The sequence below is a fragment of the Loxodonta africana genome, chromosome 10, assembly GCF_030014295.1.
Source record: "Loxodonta africana isolate mLoxAfr1 chromosome 10, mLoxAfr1.hap2, whole genome shotgun sequence".
NCBI lineage: Eukaryota > Metazoa > Chordata > Mammalia > Proboscidea > Elephantidae > Loxodonta > Loxodonta africana.
In genome coordinates, this window is record NC_087351.1 from 112,970,675 (window position 1) to 112,983,346 (window position 12,672).

General features: G+C 51.2%; 1 protein-coding gene across 3 annotated transcripts in view; it reads right to left on the reverse strand.

The window, feature by feature from the left end:
• Positions 1–980: 980 nt before the first annotated feature.
• Positions 981–12,672, reverse strand: part of EML1 (EMAP like 1) — a 155,265-nt gene continuing 143,573 nt past the window's right edge. For all 3 annotated transcript variants that reach the window (XM_064292985.1, XM_064292984.1, XM_064292986.1), the window contains 5 exons: positions 7,784–7,881; positions 7,518–7,605; positions 5,392–5,487; positions 3,549–3,679; positions 981–2,518 (listed from right to left, as the gene is read on the reverse strand). In XM_064292985.1, coding sequence (XP_064149055.1) covers positions 2,393–2,518; positions 3,549–3,679; positions 5,392–5,487; positions 7,518–7,605; positions 7,784–7,881 — 539 coding nt within the window. In that variant the 3' untranslated portion in view covers positions 981–2,392. The remainder of the gene's footprint in view (positions 2,519–3,548; positions 3,680–5,391; positions 5,488–7,517; positions 7,606–7,783; positions 7,882–12,672) is intronic.

Sequence of the window (12,672 nt, forward strand, 5' to 3'; positions counted from 1 at the left end):
TCATCTTATTAACACGAACTTTAAAATGGCAGGTTAAAAAATTTCCCTTAGGCCTTTTTTCACTAGAAAATTCTCTTACACAAGCAAACTTAACTATTTTAAGTAAAAATAAATAAAGTGTGCACTCAACTACTAACCTAAAGGCTGGCTGTTTGAACCCATTCAACGGCACCGTAGAAGACAGTCCTGGGAATCTGCTTCCGTAAGGATTACAGCCGAGAAAACCCTACAGGGCAGTTCTACTCTGTAACATATGGAGACACCATGAATCGGAATCGACTGGACAGCAATGGGTACTGTCCTTGTCTTTTGCAGGGAAGCAGGTAAGAGGCACTATGGCCCCAAAGACCCCACGATGCAGGGGAGGAAAAGGCCAGGCTACATGGTTGGGAGGCTGCCCCCTGCCTCCTGGACCTCTTCCCAGCAGAATCCTGGAGACCCTAGGCCTTGTCTGCCTGAGAGGGGGTGAGTGGCCGCACGGTCAGCGCTCGCTACCTGAAAGGGTGAGGGAGCAAACACTAAATACCTGCAAGGCTAACAGCAGGTTGTTTGAAGAATTTCACTTAAAATGTAGGCGATTATGAAAAAAAGTAAAATAAAACGTAGGTGATTAAGGAGAGTGCAAGATAATCCGTGTATGTCCTTTCTCCATGACTGAGCTTGGAAAATAGAGGTAACATGCAGAACTAACTCAAAGTGGATCTTGCAATTTCCAAGTCAACAACGGGCCCCCTTCCCTTCCCTCGTCCGGCTATCCCCTCATTTATTAATTCTAAAATGATTTTTTGGTAGTATTTACCTAACCATGTGAGCTAACAACTGGACATGGTAATGAAGCCAAATTCTTGATATGGATCTGATCTGACGACTGCTTACACATCACACGGCAACGATGGCTTCACCTGCAGACGACCCGGCTAAGAAAATCTGTCCGTGAAACAGTATAGTGTAAATCACATCTAATTTTAAATATTTTAATTTATATTCTTTCATGAATATCGGTCAATAAGAAATTCACTTTTCAGATTTTATTTCATCATAGAATATATGTGGTAAGGGTACATACGAACAAAGCCACCGTGGATACACGTCGTTGGCTGCTCTCCTGCCCTCTGGCCGCAGGCTGGAGGTCAGCTGCTCCACACAACCAGCGCTGTAGAGCTTGGAGAATTCATCGGCCAGCCTCTAACAAGTAAAAATCTTAATATTTGTGTTGAAGTCTGCTTATTACTCTCCTATTTTAAAATCCGAGATACATCCCCCAATGTAAACAATAAATTTCAATCTGTCACACAATCGAAATGGATAAGGCCTTCTTGACAAATTTATGCCGTCTACGTTTTACTCAACAGAACACAGCCTTGCTTCGCACGGGAAAGAGCCGCCTGCACCCAGGGCCGGGGGAGAAGCTGCCCTTCGCCCTTCCTGGAGCCGTTCCGGGCTGCTCCCCTAGCAGGTTTATGGTACACTTAAAAGACATCTTTCTGACTTGGTCTACTTGGTCTTAGAATACAAATATACAATGTCCATAAGCATAGCACAGTAAAGCCTAGCCTTACGTATTTCTTATGACTCGCTAACACTCTATACAATACGGTACCATGCCAATTACTCTACAGAGGACGGTGGTTGCATGTCTTGGCTGTTGAGCGGGCAGTGAGCAGGGAGCAGAGGGGAACGCGGCCCATGTGTGAAGAGGCTGACCGCACTCGGTTAGGCAGCACTGTCCAGCTCAGACCCCTGATGCCTGTTCACCCTGCTGAAATCTCCGCTAATCTGCGGCAGCACTGCTTAACACAAGACGCCTACAGCCACCCCTTCCTCACCAGCCTCCCAGAAGGAGTGTGTACTGACACCTCAGAAAACGTAACCAAACAGAGCCTCAGTCTTGCATTTCCCGGGGCAGCCAATCGGTTACGGGCTCCTTCTCTATCGGTTCATCTTCGGGACCCATTAATCACCAGCGACCACGATTCAGTACCTCACCAGTGTCATAAATATGTAACTCAGCAAGCTACTGCGAAACAGTGAAGACTATACACAATATTTTAAAAGGCATTCTGTGACCATTTTTGCAGAGTTCATAGAAAAGTTACCAAGTACATACCAGTTACTTCTGTTGATGTCACCGTAATGTAAACCTTGGTGTCTTTTTATATTAAATGTGCACTGTATTATATACTGTACAACCAAAGAGAAAACAAACTATCTGACGTGACACCCATGATTCTCTAGGCTAAGGTAACCGGTAGAGGGCATCTTTTTTCCTGAGGTTTGTAAGAATTTTTAAAACGAAACAGAAATCACAGTGACCAAAGCATAATGCGAGTCCGTGTTCGGGCGTGGGGTGCCGTGAGCCCCCAAACCTCCTGCCCCCGCGGCCCAGTGGGGACTAAACGACCCGCCACTGCATGATGCTGGTGTCCTTGCCACCCGTGGAGATGAGGTGGCTGTCTGCATGCAGAAAATCCACGTTGGTGACATGACTGCTGTGCCCCCCGTACACGTGGCTTGGTGCCTGGAAAAGAACGAGAGAGAAAAGTTTCCTACAAGCCAGACAGTGCCTGGCTGCCGCTACGGACCATTCTGATCAGGGCCACGAGAGAAGAGCCTTGATGGCACAGCAGAATGCAAATTCTTAAGAAGTCCAGACTTAATGGACCTGTTGAGACTCCCCAAGACAATCACCCTGAAATACTCTTTAAACCTTGAACCGAAACTATCCCCTGAGGTCACCTTTTAGCTCAATAACAGATTGGCTCAGAAAATAAAGAATACCCCCTGTGAGTACTGTGCTCCTTTAAAAAAGTCATCTATATGAGACCAAATGGTTAACAATCCTAAAGCAAAGATGAGGAGTAAGGGGGCAGGGAAACTAGAGTACGGGAAATGGAACGACCAGAACGGAATTAAGGAGAACGGTGACCCACTGTGTAAAATGTATCCAATGTCACTGAATAATCTGTGTAGAAACTTAAATGGGAACTTAATTTGCCGTGTAAACTCTCACTGAAAACACAATAATATATTATTTTTTAAAAAAAAGCTTAATACAAGGTGAGTATTTGGGACCAGGAGGTGCTTGAATTCGGGAGCCATTCCTTAATTCCTTCACTACATAGCTTCAACTGAGCATTGCTGTGTGCTGGGACACACGAGGGGCTCAGGAGGTCCCTACAGATCAACAGTCCAGGGTCTGGTGGCTACCTCTGCCACGAGCTTTGTTCCTACAAGAGGTCAGCCTGCAGGAGGGCCAGCAGGAGGCTGGGCTGAGGGTGAAGGAGGACCGGGTCAGGAACGATGCAGAGGGGGAGTGGGCGGGGCTGCGCAGAGGGAGCACAGGTGGAGGGAAGGAGTGATGCCCCCGCAGCTACAGTGGCAGACAGGCTAGACCCGAAGTCTTGCAGGTCATGGAGAGAGCCTGGGCTGTGCCCGGGGCAGCAGGGAGCATGGCAGGGCCCCGTCATTCTGGGCACATTTCTATTCGCTGGCCACGCAGCCAGGCAAGCTACCAGGGACCAGACCAGGGGAGACGACAAGTCCCTCACCCTGAACTGGGAGCAGGGGTAAGAGAAGAGGTGCACTTTGCCAAAGTCGTCTCCGGTCGACAGGAGCTTCTTCTCGTGGGCCCGGCAGACAGCGTTGATGTCTGTTCCGTCTGAACCTTCTGGCCACACTCCTGAAACAAAGGCCATGAGTGAGCAATGGAGATAGCGGGAACACAGGCCACACTGTGCAGGCCACGCTGCTGGGTTCCAGACACCCAGGGCCATGCTGCTGGGCTCCATGGAACCTCGGGCAATATGGCTGAGCTCCTTGGATACCCAGGGGCACACTGCTGAGCCCTATGGACGCCCGGGGCCACAGTGCTGAGCTCCAGACACCTGGGGCCACACCGTTGAACTCCATGGACACCTGGGGCCACACCACTGAGCTCCGCAGACACCCGGGGCCATGCCGCTGGGCTCCATGGACACCTGGGGCCATATGGCTGAGCTCCATGGATACCCGGGGCCACAGCGCTGAGCCTCATGGACGCCCGGGGCCACAGTGCTGAGCTCCACACACCTGGGGCCACCGTTGAGCTCCTTGGACACCTGGGGCCACACCGCTGAGTTCTGCGGATGCCCAGGGCCACACCCTGAGCTCTGCGGACACCCGGGGCCATACCACTGGGCTTCATGGACACCTGGGGCCACACTGCTGGGCTCCACGGACACCTGGGGCCACACCACACACGGCCTGGCCACTGGGCTCCATGGAAAGCAATTGCCTTAGATCCTGGCCTTCAGAAACAAGGGACAAGGACACCCGGCCTCAGTGTCCAGTCTCTCTCGATTTCTCAGGAAACCCTTCAACATGGGATGGTGCAACAACAGGCTCCCTGTGGCCCTCATCCCTCACGGGGCCCCTTTCTGGTGCTACAGGGGAGAGAGAGCCAGCAACCCCGGTCCCGGGCACAGTGGCCTGTCCTGTACCCTCAAGCATCCTGGGGGAGGCTGACTAGTCTTCACGCCTTCAGTGTCCTAACTTTTTTGGTAACTTTTTCCATGTGAGTGTCTTTCCAATGGCCTTGTGAAATGTCTGGGTCTGCGTGTGATTGCTGGGTATTTCCCGGCATCAGCCCTTTGTGACTGTGGCTACGGCTCCGTCCTTTATGGGCAGCTGGGGGCCTCTGTTCCCAGGTTGGCCTGGAGCAGATTTGGGGTGGTGTCTCCTGGCCAGTGTCTGGAACACCCTCTGGTCCCAATAACTCTGGACATGGGATGGTTGGATGCATACCACTTTCTCGTCTGGCAGTTCTGAAAAAGACCCAGATATCCGGCACCAGAAAACGGCAAAACGCCAGCTCCAAGATGACGTGTGGAATTCTTACCAACTTACTGACTGAGGGTCTTACAAGAAGAGATTATAGGTATCATCTTCTCTTTTTATTCTACTAAACTGTGGCTGTTTGCTTTAGGTCATTTATGAGTATATGCTAAATCAGAACTTTGAAGAAGTGAAATATTTGGTTTATGGGCCCCTCCCAACCCTCTCCCCTCCCCCCAACAAAACCTCTAACCAAGGATAAGGCCAATGATTTTGTGTCACCAGGTCCATCTCGATTCATTCGACACAACCCGAGAGGAGAGAATTCTAGACGATCGTCTCAGGACCCGTTTCCTACATCAGAAAAAGGCTAAAAAGCTCCCCCCTCCCCTCGGCTCCCCGACCTGGCCGAGGCCTGGAGCCCTGCCCCCTAGGAGCTCAGGAGCGTGTCTGTGAGGTGTTCACGCAGCAGCAGAGCCGCTGACTAGGCTGGTGCCTAGAAGGCTTCAGAGCTACTAGGGAAATATTCCACAACTGGTTTGTCTTACGTTTGAACCAAAGAATCTGCAGAAAACGTACCAAAGACATGGAACCCCAAAGTGCAGGTGTATGTAGCCCATTCAATGTCTCTCGTCGTTTCCACACTTACAACCTGCTTACACACAGAGGGAACCCCTGGAAAAAGCAAACACAGGTCTGGTAACATCTGGGCCACAGCAAGATGAGCGTGCCCCTTCCACTCCTCCCCCGGGGGAGGCTGAGCCCACAGAGCTGCCCCATGTGGCTACAGAGCCCTCCGAACAGAGGGGCACCTTCCACTGCCTAGCCCATGAGAGCGTGCTCACAGCTGCCAGCTCGCCTGAAATGGAGTGCAGGCCCCCAGGCCCCAGGGGAGTGGCCTCTCCTCTCTGTTCTACTTCCACCTCCTTCTCTGGGTCTGTCTCCCACAGCCTTTCTTTCCGTCCTCAGGTGCCTAGGCCGCTGCCGGCTCACAGTCCCCATTGGAGACCCTGACACAGCTCTGCCCCCCTGCTACCAGGCATCCCAGCCCTCCCTTAGTAAGTGCATTCACACCCCCCCCCACACATTAACACCACGCACACATACACCCACATAAATACCACACATATCCCTCACACAAATACCACACACATACACAAACCCCACATAAACAACCCCCTACATAAACACCACAAACACATACCCCACACCCCCACACAAACACCACACCCCACACCCCACACATAAATGCTACACATCCTCCCACATAAATACCACCCCCGACATAAATATCACTCATAACCTTTACACAAATACCACACACACCACCACATAAACACCACACACCCTCCACATCAACACTACCCCCAATATAAACACCCCACACACACACCCCACACTCCCCCAAGCACCACCCCCCACATAAACACCACACACACACAAACACCACACACACACATAAACACCACACACACAAACACATCAACACCACACACACAACCACACACACACACACAAACACCACCCCCCACATAAACACCACAAACACCACACACACACACACCCTCCTCCAGCTGTGAGTTAGTGATGGAAGCGTACAGAAACCAGTCACACCAAGTCCCCAGGTAGTTGGTTGGTTCAACAAATGAGCTCTCACTAGTCTGAGGAGATTCCAGACCCAGGACTATCCCTGAAAACCAGCAGGACTTTGGAGAGAGGGGAAGGAGCAGACCATGTGGCCCCTTCCCCACTAGAGGGGGCTCAAGTCAGGGGATATGCTATGTAGACCTGCAGCCCTGCCTGACCTGGGCTTACCAATAAGTGAGTGACATGCCCCAAGTAAGTGTGACCCTCTGCCCTCCCACAGGCTCTCGATACCTACAGCCTGGTTCCTGAGCCCCCATTTCTGCAGCCGTAAAGGGGAACAGCTCAGGGAAAGCACAGGCGAAGGTGCTGCACTTTTCAGCATTTCCCGTGTGGTGGAGGCTGGCCCCTGTGGCCTCGTGCTTAGCCCCGAGCTTGGCATGTGGCAGGCGCTTGGCAGATGTCTGTGGAATCAGTGGATGGTGTGTAGTGTGTGCTCAGTGAGTGCCAGTCACTCTCGTCCTCAGGGTCCCAGGTCCTGCCTGGGGGCACAGACTGTCGGGGAGGGTTGGGAGGGAAGGAGGACATTGCTGGGGAGCGGATGTCCAGCTGCGTGAGAGGGATGTCAGGGTCACACCTGCATGGTGTGATGCCTTCACAAAGCGAGGGCTCCTCACGCGATGGGTCTGACCTACTCTCTTTCTGCCTTGTCTGCTCACCTCCAGCCTATCCCTGCAGGGTCCTGCCTCTTCCTCCTTGGGAGGAAGCTAGGTGAGCCTGGTCCTACCTCAGCCACAGAGGGGTAGATCTGCCTTAGTCCTCCTCGGGAGGCAGCTGGGTGAGGCTGCTCTACCTCAAGGACAGAAAGGGTAGACCTGCCTTCTTCCTCCTTGGGGTGGGCCCCCATCTCCTTCCCAGGGGCCCATGGCCAGCCCAGACCTAAAGTTTCTTGGCACTAGGAAGGACCCAAAAGGGGTGGTCCAGCCCAACTGCCCTATTTTACAGAGGAGGAAACCAGGATGGAGACGGCAGCACGTGCCCAGTCACAGGGAAGTGGGCTGTTACAGGAGCGGGTGTTTTACGAGACCTGAACCCCAGACGGCTCTTAGGGAGCTACTCACAGTAAAGGATTTCATAGTCTCCTGAATTTGACACGAGGAACTGTGAGTTTACTGACCAGTCCAAGTGAGTGATGAAGCTGGAATGACCCTGGAGAGAGAAGAGCCTGTGAGCTCGCCCGCCTGGATCCCAGCACTACACTGAGGTCACTCAGTGGACACACACATGTACGTGAAAACAAGGTCATTCAGCGGACACACGCGTGTCTGTGAAAGCGAGGTCATTCAGCGGACACATGCGTGTTCGTGAAAATGAGGAGTGTGCTTACTGAGCACTTGCCGACTCGAGTGTACTTCCTGCCGTTGTCACTGACTCCGTAGATATAGATAGAGTTGTCGTGAGAGCCGATGGCCAGGAAATTCCCATCTACAAACACAGGACAAATTACATCTCTATCAGTAAACATTTTATCAGTTACAAGGGATAAGCCTAGCCACCATCACAGATTGAGAGAAAATAGCCACATAAATCTATTAATGGATTATTTCAAAGGTATGATGTCCAAGGGGCAGGTCCAGAAGATACTGTGGAAAGGATAGGGCTGGCTTCCCCAAGGCCAGAGCCAGAGGGAGGAGAAGGGAACCGACGTGCAGGGTGGGCCACCGGAAGCCAGGGGAGGCCTGGAATCGAAGGCAGGCAGTGGGGGTGTCTCTCCACCAGCTTGGGGCTGTGGACAGGGTGCTTGCTCCTCCCTCCATCCACAAGACATGGCACATGATACTGCCTCAGGGTAACTGAGAAGACGCACGTGGCCAATATTCCTAAAGTACTTAGAGGTCACCGGCACTAAGAATTGTTTCTCTTGGCCCCTCTCCTCTGCTTTCCCTTCTCAAGGCAGGGAACCCCACAGGAGACAGCGGGGCTGGGCCATCAGGAAATGACTTTAGGGGAAGTCTTGACCCAGACCGGTCAAATGGGGGTGTTGGCAGGATGAGGCCAGCCTGGCCAGAGCGGGAACTCCTAAAGGATGGAGGCAGTAGGGCAGGGACGCTGAAGCCAGCTGACAGCCACCATCTGCTGCGGATGGTTCTAGAACGTGTCAGGGAGGTGCCTGGCAAATCATCCATCCACATACTCAGTTCCTCCAATGATCCAAGCCCCAACAACAGCAACGATGATAACGATAGATACTAAATGCCAATAACAATTACCGTAACTATTACAACAGTCAACACGTATGACTGCCTACTATATACCAGGTGCTGTTCTAAACTCTTCCTGTGTTAACTTACTTAATCCTCACAGCAACCCTATGAGGCACGCGTTATTGCCCCCGTTTTCCAGGAGAGGGAACTGAGGCCCAGGACGGTAAAGTAACTTGGCCAAGGTCACAGGGCTTTATAGAGGGTGGGGTTCAAGCCCAGGCAGTCTGACTCCAGAGCCTGAGCATTTCACTGTGAAATTCCACAGCCCCTCTGACACAGCTTAAGGGTGAAAAATAGCCGAAAACCTACAAGTGCAGCAGCAGCCTGGTGGCTGTGCGCCCTTCAGCAAATGGCCTTGAAGACCTACCTTACCGCTTGTAAATTCCATAGCGAGGACTCTCTCATAACGGAACCACTGATAGTTAACAAACAGGTTTTGGGTAATTGGCCCGTTATTTAAGGAAAAAATATCAACTTAGAGCTTTACCTTAACCCTCCATTTTAAAAACCAACGTTGAGGTATAATTTATACACAGTGAAATGCACACATCTCAAGTATACAGATGAGTTTTGACAAACATATATATCCATGTATACAACTAGGATAAAATATATATATAACCAGAATGCTCCATAGGAGCAAGGGTGGTGAGATTTCAGCTGGCTTACTTTGGACGTATAATCAGGAGAGACCAATCACTAGGAAAGGACATCATGCTTGGTAGAGGGTCAGCGAAAACAAGGGAAACCCTTGGCGAGAAGGACTGATAGAATGGCTGCAACGGTGGACTCCGACATGACCGTGAAGACGGCGCAGGACTGGGCACCGTTTCATGCTGTTATATGCGAGGTGGCCACGAGTCTGAGCCGACTCTTCGGCATCTAAAAACCACCACCACCGCCGCCATCTTTGACTGGGTTTTTAAAAAGGAATGAAAAATTGTTTGTTGTTCGTTAGGTGCCGTCCAGTCAGTTCCGACTCATAGCAACTCTGTGCTACAGAACGAAACACTGCCCAGCTCTGCACTGTAATCACAGTCATTGTTACGCTTGAGCCCATTGTTGCAGCCACTGTGTCAATCCACCTCGTGGAGGGTCTTCTTTTCCGCTGACCCTGTACTCTGCCAAGCATGATGTCCTTCTCCAGGGACTGATCTCTCCTGACAACATGTCCAAAGTATGTAAGATGTAATCTCGCCGTCCTTGCCTCTAAGGAGCACTCTGGTTGTACTTCTTCCAAGACAGATTTGTTTTTTCTTTTGGCAGTCCATGGTATAGTCAATATTCTTCGCCAACACCACAATTCAAAGGCTTCAATTCTTGACAACCTCCCCTGGCAATTCATTTCTGTCTTCGGCAGCCTTCATCAGGTTGTAATTCCTCTTTGAACTTCTCATCAAGCGCCATCATGTAGCAGTTTAAACTCGCTGCTGGCTGGAGAAACACTCAGCATGGAGGAACACCCGTGGACTGGAACAGCCCATGGCCCCAGGCTTCCGAGCAGTGGACAGGGAGACCTGGAGTCCTGGAGGCCTCCCTTGTCCTCTTTGCCCACCCTGACCCCACCTCCCCCACCAGAGTCTCCAGTTCCTCAGCACCTGCCCCTCCCCCCCACTTCCTGGCTGCATCTGGAGTATCCTGCAGGGCGCTGTGAACAGGGACGCAGGGCCCAGGAAGGGCAGTGCACTGGGTTCAGGTGGGAAGGCTCCTTTCCTCAGAGGGTACCCCCGTACCAGACCCCCCAATGTCCCAAAATGAAAGACCTCTGCCTTCTCCAAGTGACTCCCCTCATTTCCTTGGCACCTTCCCTGCTGCAACTGCCTAGGATGACGGGGAGCTCGTGGATAAGTCGTGGGCTCTGAGGTCGGCCACCCTGGCCTCAAATCCTCACTATTTTGCCTACATTCATTCATGAATATATAAACCTGTCCTGCCTGCCTAATAAATACAGACAACCAATTCTAGACAAAGTGCTCACCAGAAGCCACGTGAGACCTAAAATACCAGTTGCCATTGAGTTCACTCTGACACATGGTGGCCCCACGTGTATGAGAGTAGAACTGTGCTCCACACATGGTGGCCCCACATGTATGAGAGTAGAACTGTGCTCCACACATGGTGGCCCCACGTGTATGAGAGTAGAACTGTGCTCCACACATGGTGGCCCCACATGTATGAGAGTAGAACTGTGCTCCACACATGGTGGCCCCACGTGTATGAGAGTAGAACTGTGCTCCACACATGGTGGCCCCACGTGTATGAGAGTAGAACTGTGCTCCACACATGGTGGCCCCACGTGTATGAGAGTAGAACTGTGCTCCACACATGGTGGCCCCACGTGTATGAGAGTAGAACTGTGCTCCACACATGGTGGCCCCACGTGTATGAGAGTAGAACTGTGCTCCACACATGGTGGCCCCACGTGTATGAGAGTAGAACTGTGCTCCACAGAGTTTTCCACGGCTGGTGATTCAGAAGTAGATCGCCAAGCCTTTTTTCTGAGATACCTCTGGGTGGACTTGAACTGCCAACCTTTTGGTTAGCAGCCAAGTGTTTAGTCATTTGTACTACCCAAGGATGTCCAAATGTCCAAAGAATCAAGAAATCATCTGAAAGATGTAGGTCCTCAATCCTGCTGTCAAAGATTCTGACTGCACAGTTTAACTTTATGAGGGAACTGCTCAGCCCCACACCCCATGCCTCCAACCTAAAGAGGATTTGCCAGGTAGCCCCAATTCATCCTGAAGCTCCATCATCTAACCGGTCTGTGTGATGGGTAAGCGTCTGCCTGTGTCACCAATTCAAAAGTAACATTTACTCGGCAGCTGGGGGCTTACTGGCCCTTCCCAGCATCCTGCTGAGTTGGTGGCATTTAAAAAGCTCTAGAGCCATTAGCTTTTACTCAGGCAGCTATCACAACGTCCAGAACTTTCCTGAGACTTAGAGAATGATAAATAAAGCCTTCAGAATTTCACAATGCCTTCTCTTCTTAGCATCTCACAGCTCAGGGAGCTACCTGGAAGATGGGCCGGCATCCAGTTCAAAATGCTGGCATTTTGGCAGCTTTCTCATGAAATTTCATGTCTATGGCAGACTGTGTTTGGGGGTCTAATGCTTTTAATCTTTTTATTTACAAATATGTAAATACCTGAATCCAAAATGGAACCAGTAATCTGTAATGGTATAGTCTATAGGCCAGCAAGAGCCCAGTGGCACAAATGGTTTGTGCTCAACTACTAACCTAAAGGTTGACAGTTCGAACTCATCCAGCAGTGCCATGGAAGAAAGGCCTGGCAAACTGCTTCCATAAAGATTACAGCCAAGAAAACCCTATGGAACGGTTCTACACTGTAACATGGGTTCACCATGAGTCAAGGACTGACTCAATGGCAGCTAACAATGACAATATGGGCCAAAAAAATCTGTGTGCAACCAGAATTCGCACAGTGCTAGTCACGTTCTGCTTTGTACTATAGTCATTTGCCCTGTACTTACGTCTACGTTCACACAGTCAACAAATCTTTACTGAGCACCTACTACGTATTAGACCCTACGCTAGGAACTGGGCATGCAGTGCAGAACGAAATAGGACCCTACCCTTAGGGCGTCAGGAGAGAGCAGTCCCTGGAGAAGGATATCATGCTTGGTAAAGGGTCAACGAAAAAGTGGAAGACCCTCAACGAGATGGACTGATGCGGTGGCTGCAATAGCGGGCTCACGCACAACAACGGCTGTGGGCACAGGACGGGGCAGTGTTCCTTCCATTCTGTTGTACACAGGGTTGCCATGAATCAGAACTGATTCAACGGCACCTGACAACAACAACAACACCCTTACAGGGCTCTGGGCCAAACCCCTGGGGCCACCAACACTGCCTTTGCTGGTGGTGACGTCACCATCACCCATGACATCAGCACAAAGCTCTGCTCTTCAAAAAGCATATTCACAGCTTCTCTCTCAGCTGAGCCTCCCCGTCACCTGCTGTGTGGTTTGACAAGGGTCACCTTGCTAC